General features: G+C 45.4%; 1 protein-coding gene across 2 annotated transcripts; it reads left to right on the top strand.

The window, feature by feature from the left end:
* The first annotated feature begins 7 nt into the window (after positions 1-7).
* Positions 8-25,010, top strand: LOC118211778 (beta-catenin-interacting protein 1-like). Of its 2 annotated transcripts, none has more exons than XM_035389234.1 (4): positions 8-276; positions 6,994-7,108; positions 7,855-7,945; positions 24,415-25,010. In XM_035389234.1, the coding sequence occupies exons 2-4, from the start codon at positions 7,013-7,015 to the stop codon at positions 24,471-24,473; spliced, it is 246 nt and encodes an 81-aa protein (XP_035245125.1). In that variant the 5' UTR covers positions 8-276; positions 6,994-7,012; the 3' UTR covers positions 24,474-25,010. The 2 variants fall into 2 exon arrangements, with proteins under 2 accessions (XP_035245125.1, XP_035245124.1); XM_035389233.1 differs by lacking the exon at positions 8-276 and adding an exon at positions 397-417.
* The last annotated feature ends 229 nt before the right edge of the window (positions 25,011-25,239 follow it).

The following is a 25,239-nucleotide window of genomic DNA, read 5'->3' as shown; positions in this document are numbered from 1 at the left end:
CATCACCGGAACTCCTTTACTCCTCAACAACAACCGGTACTCTTTCGCGTTAGAAAATCTTTTGTCCAAAAACAGCCGTGGTTTCCTCGAACGCCAAAGACCGACGTACAAGGAGTCAAACATCTGGCTGCATTATATTATCTGCGGGCTTTCCATACTTTGCCTCTCTTTACCATAGATTATTGTATGCTCCTCTTTACCGATTGTCGGGATGTGACCCCGGAACAGGACGCATCCTCAGAACGACAACAAACCATTCAATCTGGACCGGGAGAGGTAAGCAATTGGATTACTATTGTCCTGTTGAGCTGATCATTATAATGCATGAAAATCTCACCCACGAGCGAAAGAAGTAGCTAGCACTAAATATTTAACGCAGACTCGTTTCACCGAGGACGTTTCCAGTGCAACAATGCGGTAGCTAGCTATATCGTTAATGTTAACGTATCCTGGCAAGGGAACTTCATTCAGGCTTTTAGTCCCCTTACTGCCAGCTTGCATGCTTTGTTGAAATGAGATAAGCATACAGCTAATTAACACTAACGAGTTTGCTGTAGATAACATTTTGACTGAGTAGACACGTAGAATAGACCTGGACGATATTAATATTTCGTGCCATCTAGGCATCGACCCACTTAAACTACCGGTAATTGTGTCGATTTGATCCGCAACCGGGCTGATGGGAACCGCCTGTATTCCTAGTTAGCTGTGTTAGCTAGCTAGCTGAAAGCTTTTGAGCTAACGTTAGTTAGACTAGATAGACTAGCCGTAATTGGTTTGCGTGTTTTTGTTGTAAAACTTACATGCTAGCTAACTTTGTCGGATTCAGTGTATTTACCTGTTCGCTCAGTAGTACAATTCGATATTTTGTTGCTAAGAACTAACAAGACTCAAAAGGCTAGCTGTGTATCTGCAACATTAGCTAACTTAGACTAGACTATTTTTCAAAAAATTGCACATAATGCTAGCTAGCTACATGCGTGGATGTTATCATTTTAGCTGGCGTTAGGTAGCTATACAATGTTTGATGAAAATATTAAGGAATCGACAGAAAGTATGACTGGGCGATGTAGCTATATATTTAGTTTCTAGGTTTCACCGCTACACTTTGTATCCACAATGCCCATATTGTCCACTAAAAGGTACCATTTAGTTTGCTAGCAAGATAGTGAGTACTGTTTATCCGTTCATTACAAATACAACACAGTCATGCTAGCTAGCATGCTAACTTGAAAATTCTTGATGCTGCAGTGTATTAAACGATTATACCAGCGGGTGCTTAGATTAACTACAAACTTTTCAGGAAAAGTGACTGTCACTGTCACGCGTCCCCTCGAATAAACCGATTCAGGCCTGGAAATTGTCAGAGAGCAGAAATGAGTTGTTCACATTGGACAGCGGGGGCAAGCATGTCTATTTTCGTCTTCCACACCTACACTCCATGGCTATTCGCAATAACCTCGTCGTTCCCAAGATTAGAATGCTTGGGAAGTCACAGATGTGTTTCCAAGCATATCTGTGGCTTCATATTAAACCAACCAGATTGGTTTAATTCAGATTCTCATTTGGGAAATATAATTCTGTCGTCATGAAAATATCGAAAGTGAAATTGGGATCACATTACCTGATATTTTGAAGTCATTGCATTACTCACTTTGCCACCAAAAATATTACCTGTTTGTTTGAAAGTGCTTGCCCATAATTTCAGTTTAATAGATGAACAGAGGCAACATAAAAAATACTCCTCAAATATTTTTTTAAAAGATTATTAAACTTTTATCAAACCTTACAATAAAAAATACTTAAAATTTTCCATGTTGTTTATTTAAAGTGTGCATAAATCATTTGGTATTCAATGTAATACATGCCATTTAAAAAAAAAAAAACATATCGTTATATAGCTAAAACATTCTAGTTTAACACAGGTTTCCTGTCCTTAATTCCAAATGTCCACAATGTCGGCCTGCTCTATTTAATAAAAATGAACATTTGGTGACAGTTGGACCAGCCCATTGACAGCACATGCCCTGCAGTACATTAAGGCAGTACATGACTTGGAACTGGACTAAGGCCCACACCACAGCAGTTGCAACTCTAGGAATTGTCCTCCCCACAGCACCCGAAGCTGCAGGTCCAGGGTTGAATGCACATTTCTATTACTCTGCCAGTTTTCATTGAGTGCAGTGCTATGTGCCATTAGCCTACAGTAGAACCAGTGACAAGGGTTTTGAATTTTATCTGTAAACCAAACTGACTTTGTGCAGTCTTTATATCACACATGTAGGCCTTGAATTTATTGATGTCCTGCTGTGTGACAGCCTTTGAGTGCCTTACTTATTTTGCATTAGAGCTTTTTCAGAGCCTCCTGCCTGTTAAGGGACTTACTTGTGACAGCTTCATGCTGAGAAGTGGAAGTACTGGTGTATTTTAGTCCCTGTGCAATTTGCATGTGTAAGTGTCTGATATGTGATTGTACTGTGTGTGATTGGCCTTTCATTTGAATGCGCAGCCAAAAAAAATAGAAACAAGACGGGGTTATTTGTGAGCAAAACAACAAGTGGAACGATTCAGATGGATGATTTGCCACCCTTTCCGACTGATTATTTGGCACATTCTCACTGCTCATAATGTGCATGGGAAATGTCAGTTCAGATTGCACACATCATTGTCCCTGTAGTAAGTGGTGGTTGTTTTTCCACTGCGAATTTGAGGAGAAGCTAGTGACATCCACATCATTCACAAGCAGTGCGCTGTGTGCAGGACCTTTTTGCACACCCCCAGTGTATTGTGGGAAAAGCTGTGGTTAGCCAGTGGTTCTTTTTCCAGAATTGGTCCTCAGATGTTGTGCAGATTATGCGGTTTTGAGTCCTCTGCAGCCGACATGAGTGTGTTTAGCAGTGCCTTTCCTCCCACAGAACCGCCATGCACAGGAACCCAACGTGACCTGGCCTTAGAATCCTAATCTTATAAACAAGGGTAATTTAGTTACAGTGTAGAATACTGTGCAGTTAAAAATTCTTAAATTCTTAATTCTCATTACTGTTATACATAATTAAAATGCACTTTACTAAATATGATTTTAAGAAGATTTCCAGATCAGGATTCCACGCTAAGTTACTGTTGACACTGTGCTTATGTGTGACCAACTCGACATATAGCCTAATGTAACCTGTGGAATTCACTCCGTTGTGACTCCTCCTTAATAACACATTTATTAACATTTATTATTGCTGACCAACCATCACAAAACTGTTAATTATGTGTGTTGCAGTCCTTAATATATTGGGCATGCATGACCAACCACACAGTATTCTGAGGTTTTGATAGTGAGTCATATGTTGAGATACAGCTACCCTCATTGTGGTAAAAATGTATACAACTAATACGGGGGGGGGAAGAAAAAATGGTGCTGTTGCAGTGAGATGAATAATTAAGTCAGCCCAGAGGACGGTGGTGCTTGCCCAAAAAGCTAAGAAATATCTTAGCTTTTTGTTTTACACGTTTGAATAGTCTAGCAGGAGTCCACAGACAATCTTTTTGTCTTTGTAATCAGAAGAGAATTATCATGCATGCACGCATGTGTGATGTACAAAAAAGATTCCGTACTGTACATAGATTTTTAGACGCAATGTTTCACTGCCTGTCAGGTGAACTGATCAGTCATGATTGAGCATGGTACGCCTGAGTGACAGGGTTCTGTTACCTCTTTAGTCACAGTACGCAGGTGTGGAGTTGATTGGACCTCTTCTCTGAACTGGTAGCTTTGGAATCAGCATTCACAGGTCGGACAAGCATGCAGGTCCCCAGTGATCACTAATGCTGTATGTCAATGTAATGCTACCTTTCTGAAAGTCCTTTTTTCTCTGTCTCATTATGGTGGAGATTTCCAACTGGTATTACTTTCAGTATTGGCCCTGTACCCTAATCTGATATTTTGACAGTGGGCTGTACTGATGAGCACTCTTTATCACGATGCACATTAGCATAATAAAGTTAGCTTTGTCATATGCGGTCAATAGCATGTCAGGACATCTGCTACAAAAGAACTTGTAGTGTTCCTGATATGGCTACTCTATAATACCTGGAACATTAATCATACTTTGAGTTTTTGCCTTCTTGGTACCCCGTGTACCCCAATTTAGTGGGAAAATTGCCCATGCCGACCTTCAACAGAGTTTGTAAAACCTTTAAAGAAATATTATGTTGAGAAGGAAGCAGAACTTTGCGAATCATTAGGGGATGACAAATAACATTTAACAGACACGCTTGGTTGTCAGACACTTTAAAAGAGCAATTAAGTGTCTTGTTTGTGGCTGAGATGTCATTGACTATGAACAGCAGCTATCTAGTGATCTGGAAATCTGTACACATGTCACAGCCTTCACCACCAAACAGAAGACAGAGCTAAATAAAAGGAAATGGGCTTGGATGCTAACACCCTTGTATGGTGCTTTTTGAAGGGGAGACTTTTTTTGTGACTGGTAACAACAGTAAATCGGGTCAGCCTGGATGGTGTGGAATGGTAGCCCCACAGAGAGTGTTTACTTTACGGGGTAGGTCCCCTGCAGAATGGGTTGAGCCCTTCATTCTTGTGGCTTTAGCGAGATGTAGGCAAGCACGAAATTGCCCTGGTTTAAAAAAAAAAAAAAAAAAAAGATTCCTGCGTTGACTTTGCCTTTGCAGTTTTAAAGCATTATCTCTTGTAAGCACTGCACTGATCCTAAATGAAAAGCCTTGGGTCTGTGTGGTATAGTGTGGCAGGGGTCCATGATTTAATGCCGTATAAGCCAAGGTTTAAACTGCAAGCTGAGTCATGCTCTAGGGGGACATAGATTTGCTTGGGTGCTTTTTATGGGCTGTGGAAGTAACTAAGGCCTGCAAGACCATCACAGCAGGTCAGCAGGGATTATGGGTGATGTGGGAGAAAGAAACAATTTTATTGGTTCTCTGGGTTTTAACCCTCTTTGCTGAACTGACTAATAGATTTCTTACTTGTGTGTGCTGAGATGCAGTGAAAAGACTTCTGTCATGAATTTGTGCACAGAGGTTTATAGTGGCCAAGAATAAAAATTGTCTAAAGAATCTTGATAGGTCATGCCATTTCACAAAAAAACAATGTGCTGTTCCATCCTTTTACAGCTGTTTATATGATTATCTTTTTAACTCAGGATCTTCTCTGATCATGAACAGCAGCAACATTGTGATGAAATGCTAACAACAGCTCAGAGGCACTCAGAGGTATATGCATTTTAGCTGCCAGCCTAAACAAGATGTGAATTTAGCATGCTGTCGTCCATTTTGTCTGAGTCAGTCGGTTTCCAGGAGGGCTACATTTTCAACCCCCTTTTTTATCCCGTTACTGCAACGTCATTGGTCAGTTTGGGAGTTTGTGTGGGGTGTGGCCGGGCATCCGCTAAGATGTGCGGCCAGCCGAACCCTTTTCCAGCAGCTGTCGGCTGCGGCTAACGTGCTAGAGGGCTTGGCAGCCGAGGCAGACGGGCAGGTGCCCAAGTGACCGGAGGAGTCACTTTTAAGCGAGGAGGCCGGCTGTAACCTGGCAGCTGAGGCTGGCCCTTCCCGTGTGATGAAATGGCCGTCTGTGTGTCACCCTGTTGAGTTCCTACTGCTGAACTACAGCCAGCAGCAGTAGAATGGCTCATGTATGGGGCATTGAGGCACTGAGGTGTTTGTGTAGTAGAATGCCTGGTGTATGGGGTACTGAGGGGTTTGTGTAGGAGAATGTCTGGTGTATGGGGTACTGAGGGGTTTGTGTAGTAGAATGTCTGGTGTATGGGGTACTGAGGGGTTTGTGTAGTGGAATGTCTAGTGTATGGGGCATTGAGGGGTTTGTGTAGTAGAATGTCTGGTGTATGGGGCATTGAGGGGTTTGTGTAGTAGAATGCCTGGTGTATGGGGCATTGAGGCACTGAGGGGTTTCTGTGGTAGAATGTCTGGTGTATGGGGCATTGAGGGGTTTGTGTAGTAGAATGGCTCGTAGAGAATAACAGTTCGAGTAACTCCTAAGTAGCTGGTACAGTACTGCCACTTATTCCTGTATTTATGCCTGGACTGTAATCAGTTTAAAGAAAAGTCAGTGATTCGTGTAGTATTCTTGATTGACCGGGACATTGTCTCGACAAAACTTCAGGTCTACATGGCCAAGATTGATTTGTTCCATATACGATCACTCTCTGTCTCGCGCACACGTACACGTATACGCACTTATTTGGTTATCTACTGGATTAGTAAATTGTCCATGTATTTTGCCAGTAAAGATCTGTGAAGCAAGAAGATGAATCCAGGCTGTTTTATCTATGAAGGCTTTCTTTCCCCTCACTTTCCACCCGCTGAGATTCTGACAAGAAAAAAAAAAAAAAAGCAGAGACAGCATCTCTTTAAATGTAAAGTGCCTGTCATAAGAGGATGTGTGCTTCATGCGAGCTCTTATCAGCACACACGTATTCAGTGCTGTCAGCGCCACCCTTAGACGCTCCACACGCAGTCCAATTTAGACGTCAGCGGGTCGTCGGGAATTGCATGCATGCGGGGAAGAGATGGGGAGATCGCACAGGGAGGTGTGCGCTAAGAGAGCTAGCGTGAGACGTTCATGCAGGCCATTAATCCTGCTGGAGTACCGTGTGCACAGCATGTAGCACAGAGCGTTTGAATGAAAGAAGCCCCCACCTAAAACGCTGCAGCGTTCATGCGTCTTTAGTAATTGGTACACTTCTCCTCTGAAGTACTTGAGCTTCTAACACCTAAACAGCCAGCCTTTGCTAAAAAATTATATTTTGACAACATATGTCTCATGGTGTCGTATGTAAAAAGTGTATGATGTCGTATGTAAAAAGTGTATGATGTCATATGTATAAAAAAAAAAGTGTATGATGTCACATGTAATAAATGTGTATGATGTCATATGTAAAAAGTGTATGATGGGAAGCAACCTTTCTTGGGCTCTACGCTGACGGTGTCTGTCTGGGCTGTTTCCAGGGCAACGGGAGCCGGGGGGATGAACCGAGAGGAGGCCCCGGGCAAGTCTCCCGAGGAGATGTACGTCCAGCAGAAGGTGCGCGTGCTCCTGATGCTCAAGAAGATGGGATCTAATGTGAGTACCGCCAAAAATCTTCCCCAACCCTTACAAACATGGTTCCACCAGCAGGACTCATCACTTATACAACTGTTAGATATTTTTTACTGCAGAAGTCCTTCTATTCTGAGTGGATCTACAGTTTAAATTTTTCTCATTTCCCTCGAGGAATGAGTTGTATTGTAAATGGACGGCAGTGTCCTTTTCTGCCTGTTTGCTGTATTTTTCCAGACTGAGGGTAAAAATAGCTTAATTGTTTATTTGTTCATTGAAAAAATAAATAATGTGGATGAACCCTTCTAGACATAGATCCATGGTAGTGCAGTCCCTCTTAAATTCTGTCAATGGTTTCCATGCAGTACTGTGATAATATTGCTATTTAAGATTAATGGAATCATTACTGTGAAACAACTCAATTAGATGTTAAAGAGCCAGTCATTTATCTGTATTTAAGGGATCCATAAATTGTTAATTATTTTAGTGGGGCTTTAATTACCTGTGTAAATTGCATCATTATTCTCATTGGATCAACTGATATTTGCACTCGAAAGGGGTGGAATTAACTTCTTTTTTAATTGTCTCTAAGACAATTTATTACAGGTGTTAGGACCCTGTCCTGGATTTATTTTTAGCAAAGGCTTATTTCAGTGTGAAATCTGTGCGGCCATGACTTGGGAGAATGAAAGCACCTGTACAGAGAAATGGAAGGAAACCTGAAGAACTCAGTGTTTGAAACTTCACCCTGAATGCTTCTTGGTCCCCAGCTGACCCCTAGTGAGGAGGCGTTCCTCCGGAACTACGCGGGTGTGGTGCACAGCCAGATGAGCCAATTACCGCAGCACCCCATCGAGCAAGGTAGGCCCGACTAGCCGCACGCCGACACTGTGGGCCTGACGTGTCCCACACTGACACACCGTAGGTCTGACTAGTTGAACACTGCTATGCACTTTGCCCTGATGCTAAACTGAAAGCTAAGAAACTCCTCTCGTTGAGCCTGTTTAGCAGGGCCCTCCCGGATCTTAGATAGTGAACGCTTAAAATTTATCCATGATCTGCCTTTACAGAGAAATCGGATTGGAAAAAAAAAAATTGTGAATCGTGATATGTCATTAAAAAATTGTGGTGATATTTTGGCTGTATTGCCCACCCTGAGATGGTTCAAGTGTTGATAGGGGCAAGGATCCCCCCAGAGGGGAAGGGTTTCGGTCTGCAGGACTTCTTCATCCTCATTGATCTAGACTGGCTCATCTGCACAGTAAACTGTTAAGTGTTAAATCAACTCTTACTTATTGGACTCGTATGTGCATTAGAGTTGAATTAACACCGGACATTTTACTGTGTAGCTGGTCGGATGCCTGCAGGCTGTCTGCGTCACCTGTGCGTGAGGTTTACTCCTGTGACACACCCGACCGTACCGATTAGCTGGTTTGGATTGTCCAGGGAACAGAAGCCCCTGCTGGTAGCACACGCTTTTGGACGAGGGCCTGTGCTTGTGTGCATCCTCCCTGTAACTACACTTCCACATTTGAGGAAGGAACATTTCAGTTAGTTTTAAGAAGTATGAACAACAGCTGTTTGGACCACTAACCAGGAATGATGGTTTGCAGCTGTGGTTTTTTTTTTTTTTTTTTTGGCTTTGCAGGGATTGGTTGGTTGACATATCATTGGCTTGGCTTGAGTACTCTTTGAGTCTGTAATCTATTAGTGGTATGCTAATCTGAATTATTGCTTGTTAACTTGCATATCAAAGGGTTATTATTTTAATGAATGACAACATGTTTTATTCTAGGCATAATTTGAGCTGATATTTATACATTTTAAATGCCATTTATATTTTGTTTGACATCATACGAGTTAATTAAAATTTTATAATTCTATAAGTTCATGGGAAGAAGATTCTGGATCAAGGAGTTGGTGCATAGCGTACTTAATTTGTTAAATATAAGTAGCAAATGACAGGAAGATTATAACAGTGTTTTAAAATTTTTCATTCTTCAAGTACAAGCAAAGAAAAAACTCCTGTTGCAGTCAGTGCAGGATTCCTCTTCATGTACAAAAAAGACTGTTCGGTTACTGAAAAGAAGCTGGGAACATTTCTAAAAACATTCACATCAGTGTGAACTAATTCAAGAATGCTAAAAATAATGAATAGGCCTAGATCTACAGGAGTAATGGCTTTGACCAGGCAGGAAGAATAAACCGTTTATGAGTATTTATGTGGCTATTTTGAAAGAAACATTTGAATGTTAATAAGGCCTTTGTGCCCCACACAGGGGTGAATACACATTGTCTGAAGCAAATTCCCAGAGCGCCATAACCACCAATTAGCAAAGGAGTTTGCACAGGAAAGCCTTGTCATACTTTGGCCAAATTAAAGTAGAGCAGTGCAGTGCTTTTTCTCGTTCAAAATTCTCCCGTCTTTTCGGTCTTTTTATGCTGATGTTTCGTCTGAGGTGTCGTTTTTGGGGCTTAGCGGACTCCGTGGCATCAGACGCAGAGCGGTAGGAAGTAGAGCTGACGCAGAGCGGTAGGAAGTAGAGCTGACGCAGAGCGGTAGGAAGTAGAGCTGACGCAGAGCGGTAGGAAGTAGAGCTGACGCAGAGCGGTAGGAAGTAGAGCTGACGCAGAGCGGTAGGAAGTAGAGCTGATGCAGAGCGGTAGGAAGTAGAGCTGATGCAGAGCGGTAGGAAGTAGAGCTGACGCAGAGCGGTAGGAAGTAGAGCTGACGCAGAGCGGTAGGAAGTAGAGCTGACGCAGAGCGGTAGGAAGTAGAGCTGACGCAGAGCGGTAGGTAGTAGAGCTGACGCAGAGCGGTAGGAAGTAGAGCTGACGCAGAGCGGTAGGAAGTAGAGCTGACGCAGAGCGGTAGGAAGTAGAGCTGACGCAGAGCGGTAGGAAGTAGAGCTGACGCAGAGCGGTAGGAAGTAGAGCTGACGCAGAGCGGTAGGAAGTAGAGCTGACGCAGAGCGGTAGGAAGTAGAGCTGACGCAGAGCAGTAGGAAGTAGAGCTGACGCAGAGCGGTAGGAAGTAGAGCTGTGCCGGCACTGCTGTGGTCATTTCCAGTGCAAATTGGCCCTGTGATCTGCTTAGTGAAACTGCAGACCCCGGGCAGCTGCACTTAAGACTTAATGAGCTGTCGAGTCTCCTGATCGATATCTGGACCCTGGAAGTCTTCCTGGGCAGGAGCTGTGAATGAAGGCCTTGGCCGTTTGAAGTTGGCTCGCCAAAGATAAAAAAGAATACATCGAGACGGAGAAGGCCACGCACATACGTACACGGCACACACACGCACACACACACGTGCAAACACGCACACACGCAGCAAGGCTGCAGTTTCCTCCCTGAGTACCAACTTGAACAACTGCAGCCTCACGGTGTGTGTGCACATTGGTACGTGTGTGCATGTGTTTGTATGCTTGTGTGTGCACGCGTGTGAGTGTGAGTCTATGTTTGTGTATATGCCGGCATGAAGCCATTTCAATCTCACACACACACATAGACACACAAACACGTAATATCTTGACGCAAATACACCACACCAGGGACTTTCCTGCAAAATTGAGTATTTTGCTCTAGCTGACAGGTATTAGCATGCTTATTGCATTTGTTCCAAATCCCACCTTCCAGTTGTGCTGAAAAGCCTAACTGTCTGGCTTTGCAAGACCCTGCCAGTGTTCAGAGCCAGTCAGACTGAAAAACCCCCTTTGAGATCATACAGTGGGAAAGAGCTCTGTGTCTGAGCCTTCCTGTAATGTCATTAGCCTCCCTGTTGCTCTTTTCTCCCAGCTTAATTACATGTTCTTTTGTCTGCATTGATTTATCTTTCCATACATCCCTGTACACTTGCCCGTATGTCTGTGTGTTTTGCAAGGGAACGCCATAATGAAACGGAGACACAGCAGTAACCCTCTCACATCCATTAGCAACGTGTCGTAATGCCTTTTTTTTGCCCCGGCCTGAAAGTGGCCAGCGCCATTTTGAGCATGGAGCACGGCTGACTAACTGCATTCTGCTGCGCGGTGTGGGTGTGTCATCATCATGTGTCCGTTAAGGCCCTCCTCTGGGACCAGCGCCTGGACGCTGAGCTGCTTCACATCGCTTTCAGTGTCTGCACGTATCACTGTGTGGAGCCCTCCGGGTCTTTGCCCTTTACACATGTGGAATGCTGCTGTGATCTAGCCATTTGCTTCAACGCCTTACATTCAAATGAGCAGCGCTTTGTATTTTCGGGCTGTTTCTTGCAGCGTTCTCTTGTGCATTAAATATTGTGAGCCCTTGAGCCCCAGCAGTGTTTTCTTAACATATGTGGGGAAAAGAAGATGTAGAAAACCTCTGAATCGGCTGTGGGGCTGAAAGTGGATACAACGACCGCGTGTTCATTAACACCCATTAAGGTGACATCTTGGCAGCTTTTTCTAGCTCTTTACGTGTCCCTTTACTTTCTGTGCTGGGCACTAGGGGGCAGCGTATGAATAGGAATCTACAGTAGGTGTGTCTTGGTGCAGTTAGGTGGTGCCTGCGCTAAGATCGCATTGGAAGGATGAGCGTGTGTAATTTCAGCTGGCTTATCGGACACGTTGCAGGCTGAATGGACACCAGCCGCGGCAATGAGGTCAAAATGTCCTGCTGTGCCCTGCGCAGACGTGTACCTGTCTGCGGTACGTCTCTGTAACCTTCTCACTGCTACAAACACCAGCAAATCACACATTTTCAGCTCCTGTACACTCTCAGCTGCAGACTGTGGACTCAGCTTCAGGGGGAAATAATGTCTCTAGGTCACTACAAAATTAGGCCTGGCGTTGCTGGTAATGTGTCTGTCGCAGATGCCGTAGAAAAAACAGGTCATTTTAGGCTGAATTTTTTTTTTTTTTTTTTGCCTGGATAATGCTGGTTTTCCCACAAACTGTGTGTGGCATAAAAAGTGCTTTTAAGGTGCAGCAGTGGATGGGGTAGAACACAGGCATTGATTCCTTACTTGAAATTTGAAAACGGATGGTGGCTTGGAAGACCCGTTGTTCTTTCTGCCTCAGTCTTTTCACCTTTTAACATGCCCAGTTTATCTGGCAATGCAATTTCATACAAACGTGTACATTTTCCTTAAAGTTGCCTCCCTCTGACATTTTCCCTGGAAATGGTAACAGTGCTATTACCTGGTGGGGACACAGACGGTATAAATACACTCTAGAGATGTGTGAGGTGGCCCACCTCCAGGGGGTGGGGCTTTTGAGATGGCCTCATCAGTTTCCCCGCGCCGCACTGACCTGCCTGAGCACAGGAGGTGAGGATATGAGGAGAAGCGCGTTAGGTTGTGTAAAGGAAAGAGACATGAGTGGCATGCTAAACAGGCTTTTCCATGCTTTAAGAGGGAAAGCTTCACAAAACTGCGTATGTGTTTTTATTTTTTACATGCCGTTTAAGGTACGCATGAAAGGCGTTTCAACACGTTATCTCTGAGAGAAAAATTATTAGCATGCTGCAGCTCCAAATACAAATATTACTGCTAGTCTGAAATGTTGCGTTCTGAATAAGTGTGCAGATTTAGAGGCTCAGATGTACCCCTGCTGGATTTTAAGCAAATGTCACTTTATTTGGATCGCGTACATTTACATATTTACGGATCAAGTCGTGTGGTGCTGTCAGTTTGTCAGTACCTTTGGGAAGATGATTTTTTAATAATGTTGTGCCTACTCTAGGCGCATGGCAATATTCAGTGTGATTAATGAACTGTGTTTTTGAATATTTGAAGATGCGGGTGACTGAAATTAATTTGCTGGCATTGTAGATAGTTGCTTGGGATAAACGGTCCCTACATTAATTTGTCCTGTCATCTCATGGTCTGGTGCTTTTCCAAGCACACACTTAACTGTGACAGGCCCAGACCATTCCAGTAGAGAACAGAGCATTTTTATTAAAGCTTTTGCAGGTCAAAGCTCCCCCCCCCTTCCCCCGCATGATAATGATGAAACCAGGGGCACTTTAAGGAGTTGAGCCAAGATCATTTACTGCTACTGTAAGTTGCAGGTAAATTTCTGTTTTAAGAACACACTGACCCTTCCCTTTCCCCCCTGCCTTAATTCCCTCTCCTATTTGGGATGTGGGATTGTAATTAGGCTCGCCCTGCCACAGCGCCACCCTCTATCAGGACCGAGTCACACATGCGTGCACACGCACCAACAGCACGCTTCACCCCAGGGAGGTGGGCACCTTCCTTCACGCAGTCTCCATGCCACCCCAGCGCCAGGCCGGCGCAGAGATAGCCCGCGCTGGGTCCGAGTGCCCTCCAGGTGCCCAAAGCACGGGGACCCTCCAGTCACTCAGTTCGCTGCGGAAATTCAGCGGCTTACCTGCCGCACTTTCACCTGGCAGAGCCGGGACAGGCAGCTCGTTCTCCATGGTGACTAGAGGACTCACCACTAACTGTGGGATGTCCTGCTGTCTTGTACCCCTTCCTCTGCCCTCAGCATTTGTGACCCTGGGTTGGTGTTACCCTACTGTGCTTTCATCCGTTGCCCATTAGGGCATAGTCAGGATTTGATCCGAACCACAGTGGCACATTACTGCACCAAGAGCTTCGTCAGGCACCTCAGTTTGATGGCTCACTCTGGAGTAAAATGGCTCCATTTTTGACGGCGCGGGATTTAAATAGTTTTAATCTTGTTGTTTTGTAAAGGGGTCTTGTGTGGTCAAGGCCATTATTTACTCTCCGAGCTTGCTTGCTAATAGTTTAATGTGTCTCTCAGTGGGGCCTGGTTCTCCATCACAGGACGGTCTGAGGGCCTGGTAATGTGATCTCTCCGTGGGCTGCCTGACCTCCCTGACGCGCGTAAACACAGCCATAAATAATTTTGTTGTTCCGAAATCATATAAGAAAACCGGAAACGTTTTATCTCTTCTCATTAACCGCCAGAGTTTTGGGCCCGAACGATGGAGCCCATTAACGGCGCTTTTTACGAGCGCGCCGCTCGGCAGTAACTCACAGTGAGAGCTGCCTCTGTCCTCAGGAGGCCGCGGACCCGCGGCGTGGAAAGCGGGATTGCGGGGAGGTAATTGTCTCTCTTTTTTTTTCTACCTCGCCGTTCGTTTGTCATGATTGAAAAGTGCCGACCTTGCAGAGAGACATAAGGGAACGGAGATGAGGTCGCCGCCGTTTCCGTCCGAGCACTGTGATTTATGATGCGACATATTGTATTAAATCCATACAAAGCGCACAATGGCATAATCAAGATTTTTTTTTTTTTTTCGTATTTACTGGTTTATTTAGAATTTTCCCTGTCTTTTAAATCAGTGAAAACGTGTCCAAATTTAGAATGGTGAGTCCCTGTTGGCTTTGGTGATGAATGAGCAGGCTGGTGGAAGTCTAAGAGGATAGTTTCAGGATGGGACACAAGCAGAGGAGCCAGTTTCTGTACAAACTCTGGCCTCGGTTGAGTACCTGTTGATGGGTCTTTGAGGTCCACCTCGGGTTCTGTTCTGTGTTCTCAGGCACATTGCTTGCTTCAGATTCCCAGGCAGGTTTCGCGGTCCTGAGGCACCATGGGTAACTCTGCTGGACAGTAACTCTCAGGGAACGGGCCTGGTTTGTTGGCATTGACTTAATTTGTGCCTTATGAATGTTCCTGGGCTGGGGAGTCAGCAGGTGGGCTGCAGCAGTTTTTCAATAATGGGAGCCTCAGGTGTGTTTAAAATGGAAATGCTTCCAGTCTTACCAGCTCAGCACACACACACACACATATTATCCCGCTATCTCTGCCTTATCGCTGCTCCAGGCCACACTCGAGTACTATGTGGTGTCCAGCGAGCCCTGTAATATGGGCCAGGCAGCGCTCTCAGGCAGGCGGTAATAAGACTCTGCTAATATAAGGGCTGGGCTTGCTGGCAGCCTCTGGCTGGAACCCGTCTCTGAGCCGTGTCGCCAGCCGGACGGCTCTGTTTGTAATGGAGGAGGTGTCTGGCCACGGTGGCGGAATCGCTGATTAAGGCAGGAGTGGCCGGGGCTTTGGGGGGGCGGGGGGGGGGGGGGGGGCGGGACGGTGGTCTGCGGCAGCGTAAATCGCCCGTCTGCGCATCGATCCGGGCTGTGATTTATTGGTCGGTCTGAGGCTGGGAGCGGTAGGGGGTGGGAGCTGGGGGGGGGGGGGGGGGGGGGGCGGGGGTGGGAGCTGGGGGGGAGGGTGGGGGGGGGGTTGGGAGCCGCGCGGTGGAGCTGAGGGCTGCTCAGGACACGTCCGGCGCTCTGCGGCACGGGCAGCTCCCGCGCGGTGCTGCGCTCTGTCCTGATCCCCACCGCTGATCCGTCTCGCTCAGCCTCAGCAGGGTAACCAGGTCCACGGCCAGGAAATGGAGGCTGCTCATTCTAATCAGCCTGCAACGTATTTTGTACATCGTTTTGTGGAGGAAATTTTTAAATTATTTGTTCAATTTTTGAGACAACATGATGAACTCAGCAGTACAAGTTGAATTGATTGAATTGACCAGTCGGTCACATACAATAGGTATTTTTATCGAAGGTAAAGAGTCGCAAGTGCACAGAGATATTGATCATGGTTAAAGTGACACTGCAGCCCCGTGTAAGATTGATCTTTTGTCTGAATGCCTTCCCAGAGCTATTCTAGCTTTAAGAAACCTTTTGCAAATTTAGCGATTCTGCTGAATTTGTCATTTGGCTGTAATGATCCAAAGCTGTCACAGAGGCCGTAAGAGAAACATTATCGATGTATAAATCTCCTGGTTATCGGAATGATCCAACCCAACAATACATGAGTGTAGAAATAAGCAAGCTGCTTCACCCACTGCGTGATGGCCCTATAAGCCATATGAATAATCAGGTGAATGAATAAGGGAAGGAAGGACAGACAGACAGACAGACAGACTTGCGCTTTAGTTGAAATAACTGGGGACTCTTCCAGGCTTAGTTTATTCCACTGCAGTGACTCACTGATAAGACGGCAGTGCAGAAGTTTCATTATGTTTTGATTCAATGTCCGTTTATGGGAACCACTAATTTCTTTTTCTGTTTGTATAAATAAACCTGTCAAATACTGAATGTTCTAAGGATTTGCAAAATTGATGCCAAATTGTGGTGAATATGTTAATTGAGTTCACAACCCGAATTAGCAAGTTTGGTGTTCTGTCATTTCCTTCCATTTTCACATATTTCTGCATGGCAAACTGTCGTAGTTTCCTGGGGCAGGCCATTTTGGCTCCCCTGTGGTTCCGCATTGCTGGGATAGAGGTGTTGCTCCTGGAACAGAGGAACAAAGCTCATTAGAACTGAGGACTGCACACCTGTTCTGCTGATTTCTTCACAATAGGATTCCATCTTAGCGCTGTTTTCTGTGTCTAGGCGGCCTTCTTGGTTGCTGGGTGAATGCAAGCAGACCTTCAGCTCTGCAAGCTGCAAAAGAGAAATTGTAGGAGGACTGGAAATCGGATGCGAGCCTTTTGCTTTAGTATTCCTGTGCCATTCCTCGTTGTGGCTAATTTGGGGGAAATTTCAAAGGCAATACTTCCGTGCCATGATGGGGAATGCGAAACATAATATTTACATATTTACTGGCGGATGAGTCGGGTATCGCTCCGTAAGAGGAAGCGAAATGCTCAGATGAGCCAGGCTGTATGGGCTCCGGAATTTGCATTTGCGATAGTCTTAATGAGCAAATTAGCATAGATGCATCTGATTAAATGAAAGCAGTGGAATTTAAATTTGAGCTGGGGTTGATGGCTCATTTGGGGCAGGGGTGCTCTGCTTGGTTTAACTGCAGTGAAATTGCATTCTATTTATTTATTTATTTTTATTTTTTTTTAAGACCTGTGTGGAATCTGATGCGGGGAGGGGAGGAGGGGGGTGGGTAGGTAGAAGTCCTTGTTTACTTGGAGTAGAACAAAAAACAGCCAAATTTCAAGAGCAGAGCTGTCATGAGCTGAAAGCTTGCTTTTGCTCATTAAAATCACCCTGAGAAATACGAGATTTTCCTCAGTTCACTCATAACTACTTGGAGAAATTATCTCATTTAGAACTTTGTGGTTTATGTGCAAGAGACTGGTGCATCATGCCCTAGGGATCTCATTGTCAGGGGATTAATGCAGTTATATTGTTTTATTTGCCATGTGTGGTCTATTTGATCAAATGTTTTTTCTTTATTTATTTTTTTATAAATTTCACATACATGTGCTGGTGCACACTGCTTAATGTAAATGTGTCCTATGAATTGAACAATCATATTTGTAGAGGGAATTTGATTGATACCTCATGTAAACTTGTAGATACTATATGTCTTTTCACATTATCAGAAGTATGTTAAGTGTGTTACAAGTCACAGAATGGAGTAGAATGCATGCACTAAAATATAACACTGTTTTTTCATCTTAAACTCAAACTAAACAATTATTTTAAGATGCATGTATTAGATCAAAAGTTGAATATCTGAAACATCCAACTGAGCACCATGATGTGATAAATCCTCCACTGAATTTACTCTGCTGCATCAGCGTGCTGTAGAGTGGTCATGAATCACTCAGTAGTGTGGTCCCTCTTTTCTTCAATAAGCATCGCTGTGTGCGGTAGCCAAGTAGCATGTCTTACATTTGTTTTAGTGGCATACACCCACAGTCCAGTCTTGCATTTGGAGTGGGCAGCACTAACTGCAGGGAGGGGGTGTCATAGGACATACCATCACATAGGGGGAGCTGTTTCACTTTTGCAGAATTTTGTTACTTAGGAATGAGTTCCCTCATCAGTTATGCGCCTGGTTGGTTTCTGTCTGCATTCACGTTGCATGGAGCGTAGGCCACACTGACGTGCCTCTCCAGTGACTGCAAAGTTCAGGGGGCAGACCACAGATTGGGGGAAAAAATGGCAGTTTGCTGAATATGCTTTGGGTGAGAGTGCTCGCTTGTCTGTGGAGAAGGACTTTCAGCAGTCAGATGGTTTTACCAAGTTGGATTGGGCATTCCAGATTGGAAGGACACATAAAAGGTCCCTTTATTGTTCCATCAGAAAATCCATGTGCTCAGGAGCAGGACTATTCCAGATTTCGTCATTCATTTTTCTTTTTCACTGTCAAATTTACACTGACAAACCCAAATGTGCCAGATTCTGAAACTTATTTCAGTAAGGTAAGGCTGGCATGGCCATTATTTTCACGATAGCAGCAGTGAACATTTATACTGATAGCTCTAGCTAAAGCTTGTATTCTCCCTCTCTCAAACATTGTGCAGCATGTCAGCCTTGCTCTGATAATCCGTCTCTGAATAAAGAGTTATAACTCATGAAATGCATTGTATACATATCTCATGATTTATCGTGTTAAAACCACAGACTCTGTGTGCTCGTTCTGCAGAAGCTCCCAGGCGCTCAGTGCGTGAGCCTGTTTTGCCAGCTTTGGGTAATTTGATTATTGAACTATTGTGAGTTGGGCGCTGGGGGCCCCCCCGATAAAGGATCAAGTGACATCATTTGGGGCCGAGTCCCCCCTGTGAAATGGCTGGCAGGCCACAGGAGCCGTGGCGATGAAGCGGGGCCGATGGAGATAGAGAGGGGGGCCCCCCGCCGGGAGCCAGGGGACGGAGCGGCAGAGTAGAATGGAGAGGTTTCCATGGCGACGCTAACAGTTGGCGAGGAAGCGGAACCCTGCCGGGCACGATGCCATGGCGCGACAAGAGGGGGCACAGCAGAGCCGGCTCCTCATTAAAAGGCCCGGAGACGATCTGCGGCGTTAATTATGGGATGGCGGCGCGACACAACGAGCGCTCCTCTCTCTTCTGCCCTTTTAATGCCCAGCTTGTATTCATCGGGGGTTTTTATACGGGAGGCATTGACTCTGGGTGAGTCACATCATTGCTTTGGAGTTGCTTTTCCTTCGACCAGCCAGACAGCCTTTAAATGCCTTCGGTAGACCTTTCCTCATCTCTTGTGCCCTGTTGCTAGGAAAGGTCTCGGCCTTGCGATATGTTCAGGTTATTTTTCATATCCCCGCACCACACGTGGGCTTGTACTGTAGACTGTTGGCCTGTCAGTTGTGAAACGTCTCCGATATCCGATCTCAGTTGAAAAATTTAGTGTGTGATTCACAGTGTTGTACATACTGAAATGGAATAATAATTGCAGCGGTTTGGTGCTCTTCAGAAAACCAGTCTGCTGAAATAATGCTATACTTTTCATTTGATCGCTAACTGGAAAAGAACATGAACAGGCAGAAATTGGCCTATGTGGGTAGTTGTTAAATTTGCTGGGGGGGGGGGGGGGGAAGTTAAACTCATTTGATTTTAGTAAATGGGTCATTTTGTAATAATGGAATGTAATGGCTTGGACATGGGATTGTAGCAGCCCAGTACTGAGTAATAGGGCCTGTCCACCGTAGTACCGCCATTAACGTTAAAGAATGCTCCACGCGCACCTGCTCTCAGGTTTGAAGCTGAGCGCCACCCTGGAGCTCCTCACTTCAGGCTGATGACCTTCAGTAGTTCGTGGAAGAATAAGGGTGTGTGTGGCTCACCGTACTTCCATCATCATAATGGTTAAAGTGCAGCGGCGCGTGCGAAATGCGCCATTTTTCCGTGACACGTACGGTCACATTTGGACCGCAGCCGCCTGCTGGACACCACAGCGCATTACCGCGGGGGATGTGTTAATAGCAGAAGATCGCCTTTCTGATGCCATCAAATGGCAGTTGCGTATTTTTGCTGGCGCATCGACTGCCGCAGCTGACAGCTGTGCTGTGCAAAACAAATTGACTGGATGCCAACGTCTCCAGCCGTGGGATAAAATGGGATTTTTATTTGTGTGTGTTTTCATATAAATGGAGTTTATGTACTGTAAAAGTGAACTTGGAACTTTAAAGCCAGCAGGGACACCATGTAGAATTAGTGTTATTATCATTATTATTTGTGATGATATTGTTAATGATGTTATTGTTTTTACTGTTATTGCTAATCTTTCGGTTACTGCTGTTATAGCTGTGTGCATACAACATTTTTCTTCTTGTACAGTGGAAACTTTACCGTGCAACATTTAAACCCGAAGGAAGTCACTCCATCCTTTCAGACTGAATGCTGAATGTCAGGGCATTCATTAGCCCTTGTTCTCCTCTGGAGAGCTGTGCTTTTCCTGCGTCTGCGCAGTCGGCCCAAATGTCCAGTTGCGTAATTGCTCAAACATGCCACGCAGTTCAGCTGCTGAGTGGAAGGGAACAATCGCTGCTCTTCAGCCGGCCCGGTACCGCAGCTCTCCAGACTGGCCTCAGAACGAAGACACACTGGGGCCTGGCGCCATGGCTGTGGAAGGCTTGCCTTTGGTATATACATCTGTGTAATTGTTTAATAGCTGGAAAAGGCTTGCCTGTGGGAATGATTGGCCCCTGCTCTGTGTGGTTGTGTACGTACTGTAGGAGTCATCTGACAGCAGAGATGGAAAATCCCGGTTTCCGAAAAGCAGGAATCCTCCCCGGTCTTTTGTTCCAGTCGCCTGGTTTTGCTAATTGGCGCAGTTCTTCGGTCAGGAGCTAGTACTAATTGGTGAAATCAGCTGGCTGAGTTTGTGGGTGGAAGAAATCCGCGGCAGGACTTGTCATTTCTGAGCCCTGGGCCTTCCACCCTCTGTCTGACTCATCAGCTTTCAGGGGTGACTCAGAAAAGGCTGCTACACTGAATGAATTTCAGCAGAGGGTGTCGCATAGTCCTTCAACCACTGGCCAGATCACGTGCAGGCTCTTGTACTTCCGTAGGCCCATTAATGCTGCAGTTCATGTTAAGCTCCTTTATTCAGTGGTGCAACAATAGTGCCCCGCCTCGGGACTGAACCCACAACCTGAGCTACGAGGGCAGTTCCCTTACCGTTATTCTACACCGCCACCCGGGGGCAAAAGGCTCTCGTTTCCCTGGACTCAAACAGTCCCTGACTCCCAGGACCTCTTCAGGACTGCAGGAAATGGTTTTCATGTATTCGTTAAGCCCCTGCAAATGGAAAACAATTCCGTGAAAGGCAGTTCCTGTTTTACAGGATGAATATTTCTTGTCCTTGTCTGATCAGAGTGACAGTTTTTGAAATTGTTGATTTTTTTTTTTTTTTTAACCATTAGGACACTTAATACATATAACCATACGCACAGATACAGTCCCCATACATGGTACTGTAATATTGAGGTGTGGCTGCTGGAGGAGGGATTCAGGCATGTTGGAGAGGTCCCATCTTGGAATTGATTCAGTGTACCAGGGCATTGTGTTTGATGCTTGGCGGTGTGTTTATATTATTCTCTCCCTGATACAGTTTTCCAGCTGATAGATTGCGTCTGCTCTAGACTGCTGTGATGTGATGCACTTAAACACAGTGTGCACATAACAGGAATAAGTAAAAACAGTGGAGTCTACTGTGCCATAAAATGCACCATGAAATTCCCCAATATGTAATTTTTGGGAGTCGTTGCTAGACAGAGTGTTGATATTGATGGCACTTAAGCAATTGGATTTGACATGTGCCAATCCACTGTCTATCCTTGACACAATTTGCCTGTTATTAGCTGAATCATGCCACTGGGTGCACTGAAATGGCAAATATAGTTGTTTTTCTGTATGTGAGAACAAATTTAAACAATATTGATTACTCACCCTCCCCACCTCCCCTCCAGCAAGACTGTATTTACATTTTATGTATTTTTAGATAACTCAGCATTGTGCACGGGCAAAAACGCATGTTTTTTTCGGCATATTCAGGAGTTTTAATTTTGCTCTGTCTCTAGGCAACAGGCCTGGTCTGACTGCGCCATAGCTCTAACGGATAGCGTGTTCACATAGGCTCCTAGAATTTAAATCAGACGGCCATTATTCTCCATTATTGTGAGGCGTTTGTGATCGTCCACATCTCAACCGACATTGGATGAGAATGCAGAGGGTGACTTGGATTGAAAATCTGGTTTTCCATTCTAATTTGGTTTTCTCTAAATGGGAGGGGAGCATGTACCTATAACGCACCTGTAAGTCTACCTTGAGTGGGATCCATCCATATGTATGAGCATTAGTTATATGCATGTGTCTCTGAACACCTGTGTCTGCTATCAGAAAATATTATACCTTATAATGCCAAAATATAGATTTTTCTATTGGAATTCCTCAGTGAAGGCTTTTGGTGTTTACCACTGCAAAAAAGTTGATGGTTAATGTGCATCCTTTTGAACTCCTGCTTTTGGGAATTTATCCCTTTATGTCAGCTTGCCAATTAGAAGGCATTAGTGACACTGGTGGTGTTGCCTACTGTGGTGGAGACGGATGGGAGGGGTCGGGGCTGGGTCAGGTGTGTAGGGTTGAGTTATTTGTGTAGCTCTGGTCTGGTTACCCAATGACAGATGTCACACGAACAGACCAGACAATCAATGTCCTCACCTCAGCCCCACCCATTGTGGAAACATGTTGGCTAATTAGCAGTGGTGTTGCCCAGAGAGAGGGAGAGTTTCATTCAGCAGGGCTTTCCGAGCTTTACTGCTTTGGTCGAACGGGTGCTTGCAGCCCGCGAGCAGTCAGCCATTTTCAGCTGATGCAGAGAGCACCACTGGCCTCCACTGGATGCTCCACTCAGGAGCCCTTCAGTTCAGCTTCCTCCTCTTCCATTTTCTCCAGCCTTTATGAATTTCAGGTTATGAATTGATTTGAGGCAAATCGCAAAGCCGGACAGATTCTTTTGGATTTTTGGGGGGATTTATATTCTAAATGAAATGTCCTCCAAGAACAAAGACGCCTCAGGGGCTCACCTCCCGTTGTTAGGCCTCTCCCTCTCTGTTTGCTCGCTCTCTGTCTCTTTCCCTCTCTCCCTCCCTCTCTCATATTTGCTCTCGGTCTCTTTCCCTCTCTCCCTCCCTCTCTCTTGCTCGCTGTCTCTCGCTTTCTCTTCTCCCTCACTCTGTCTTGCTCACTGTCTTTTGGTTTCTCTCTTCTCTCTTCCCCTCATTCCCTCCCTCTCTCTTGCTCGCTGTCTCTCGCTCTCTCTCTTCTCTCTTCCTCTCTCTCCCTCCCTCTCTCTTGCTCGCTGTCTCTCGCTCTCTCTCTTCTCTCTTCCTCTCTCTCCCTCCCTCTCTCTTGCTCGCTGTCTCTCTTCCCCCCTCTCTCCCTCTCTCCTGAGCAGACCTGTGAAATGAGCTTTATTAGGTTTGCTCTGGCCGTCTCTGCCCTATCCAGTGGAAAATGAGCCTGCATTGTTTCTCTGTCCCCCTCTCTAATTAAATCCATCAAGGTGCTGGATCCTCTGGGGGCCCTTTTATAAGCAGGGGCCAGACAGCGCAAGAGAAATGAAGGCGTTATCTCCTCCGCCTCCTCCCCAGCACCTCGCGGATGGTGTTGGGGAGCAGCACGCATAAACGCCATTAGCGTTTCAGCGTTGCTCTGCAAAAATGAAATGTCACGTCAGTGGCCGATAAGGACTTGACTGAGGAGTTCGCCCCGTCCTCTGGGGTAAAATGCTGCTGCTGGCTTCTCTTGCTTGAAACTTGAATGTGTGAGGACACGACTCCTGCCTCGCCCCCCCCCCCCCCCCCAGTCTGTGCAATACTTCCCTAATACTCTAGATAAACAAAGCTGTCACCTCAACTGATGTTGGCAGAGGAAAATAATGTGGTGGTGTCATTCTGAAATTTCTAGAAGTTATTGTCAAGTGGTGATATGCGACATACTGCAGAAGCAGACAACTGGAAAGACAAAAAAGTTTTTTTAAATAGATTTTTCCCCCCTCAAGTCCAGAATTTGATTTCCTCTGTATGAGGCCAGCTTTTCCATCTGGCAGGCAACCTCCTGCAGTCAGGCAGCTGTCTCTCTTCCTGTCGTCGTCTTTCATTATATATTTTCTGCTGCGGGGGGTATTGCGTAAACCATTTCAGGTGCCTTGCATCCTTAGCAATCGCCACCACATTTGGTTTAACAAATATCTGTCTTCCAATTAATCAGGCACTTAAAATAAACCTGAAATGATGTTAGGCCACTGAGGCTCTGAGCATCTGAAGGAATTTAACAGGATTATAAAGACTATTATTGCTGTGTGGGAACTGTTATATAATGACCGTGATCTAGCAGCACGTTGAAACGGTTAATTTAAGTTCATTAGGTGTGTTGATTTGCCATAATTTAAGTATCTGGGATGCATATGCATCTTACAGGCCAGAATCTGGCCCTCTAAGTTGCACCAGATATGACTTTTTGGCAATAAACCCCTTTTGTAATGTATTTTCATAATTGTTTTTATGTATTAATGTTTTTGAATGAATCACTTTTGATGTGATTATTCCAAGGCCTTTGTTGTGCTGTGGTTTGTGTTGCCCTGTGTGTAATGCTCCTCCTGCTGTTCCAGGTGCTGAGGATGGGGTGATGGCCTTCTCCAGATCAGAAACTGAGGACCGGAGGCAGTGACCTCCATCAGCACTACCCCCCCCACCCCCCACCCCCAACCCCCCACACACACACCCAAATCACCTTCGACTACAACAACACAACTACGGCTGACCCTCAGACGGGGGCCCGGGACGCTGTTCGGGGAGAAGCTCCTTCCTCAGTGTTTTTTTTTTTTTCTTTCTCTTCCTCCTCCTCTTTCTCCCCAAACACAGCTGGTGCCCCGGCTGCAGTGCAATAGAGACAGGTCCTGAGCATGAGGAGAATATGAATGGATCGGCGAAAACGGGCGGTTTTACACTCTTTTTGGGCTCCACTCTTTGTATTCCCCCCCCCCCCTCCCCAATTTGTATGGATGTTTTTTTTTGGGTTTTTTTTTGTATTTGTCTTCTGGGAAGTGACTGGAAGCACTCAGGCCCTCTAGGTTAGCCTGAAGAGGAATGAAGTCGGACAGTGATTAGTAGGAATTAATCCTTCAGTGATGGACAGTCATGTTAGCTCCCGTTTTTAAAATACTATCACTGGGGAGATCGATTTATTTTTAAGTGTGTTTTAAAGTTTTTGACCCTTTTGGTCACATGAGGAAGTCCAGTGGCAGCTGCAGTTCTGCAGTCTTTAGCCACAGGCTGTCCTTTTGCCCACACACTCCTGTAAGCTGCTGAAAGTGGGGCCCTGCTCGTTCTGTCAAATGAGTGGACTGCTTTAGCTTGACAACAAACTGACAACAAATTCAGATTTCTGTGATCGTTGTGATTATGAATACAACTGGTTTTTACTTAAGTCGGTC

This window comes from Anguilla anguilla, chromosome 13, assembly GCF_013347855.1.
Source record: "Anguilla anguilla isolate fAngAng1 chromosome 13, fAngAng1.pri, whole genome shotgun sequence".
Classification (NCBI taxonomy): domain Eukaryota; kingdom Metazoa; phylum Chordata; class Actinopteri; order Anguilliformes; family Anguillidae; genus Anguilla; species Anguilla anguilla.
This window is presented reverse-complemented; position numbering and strand designations above follow the sequence as displayed.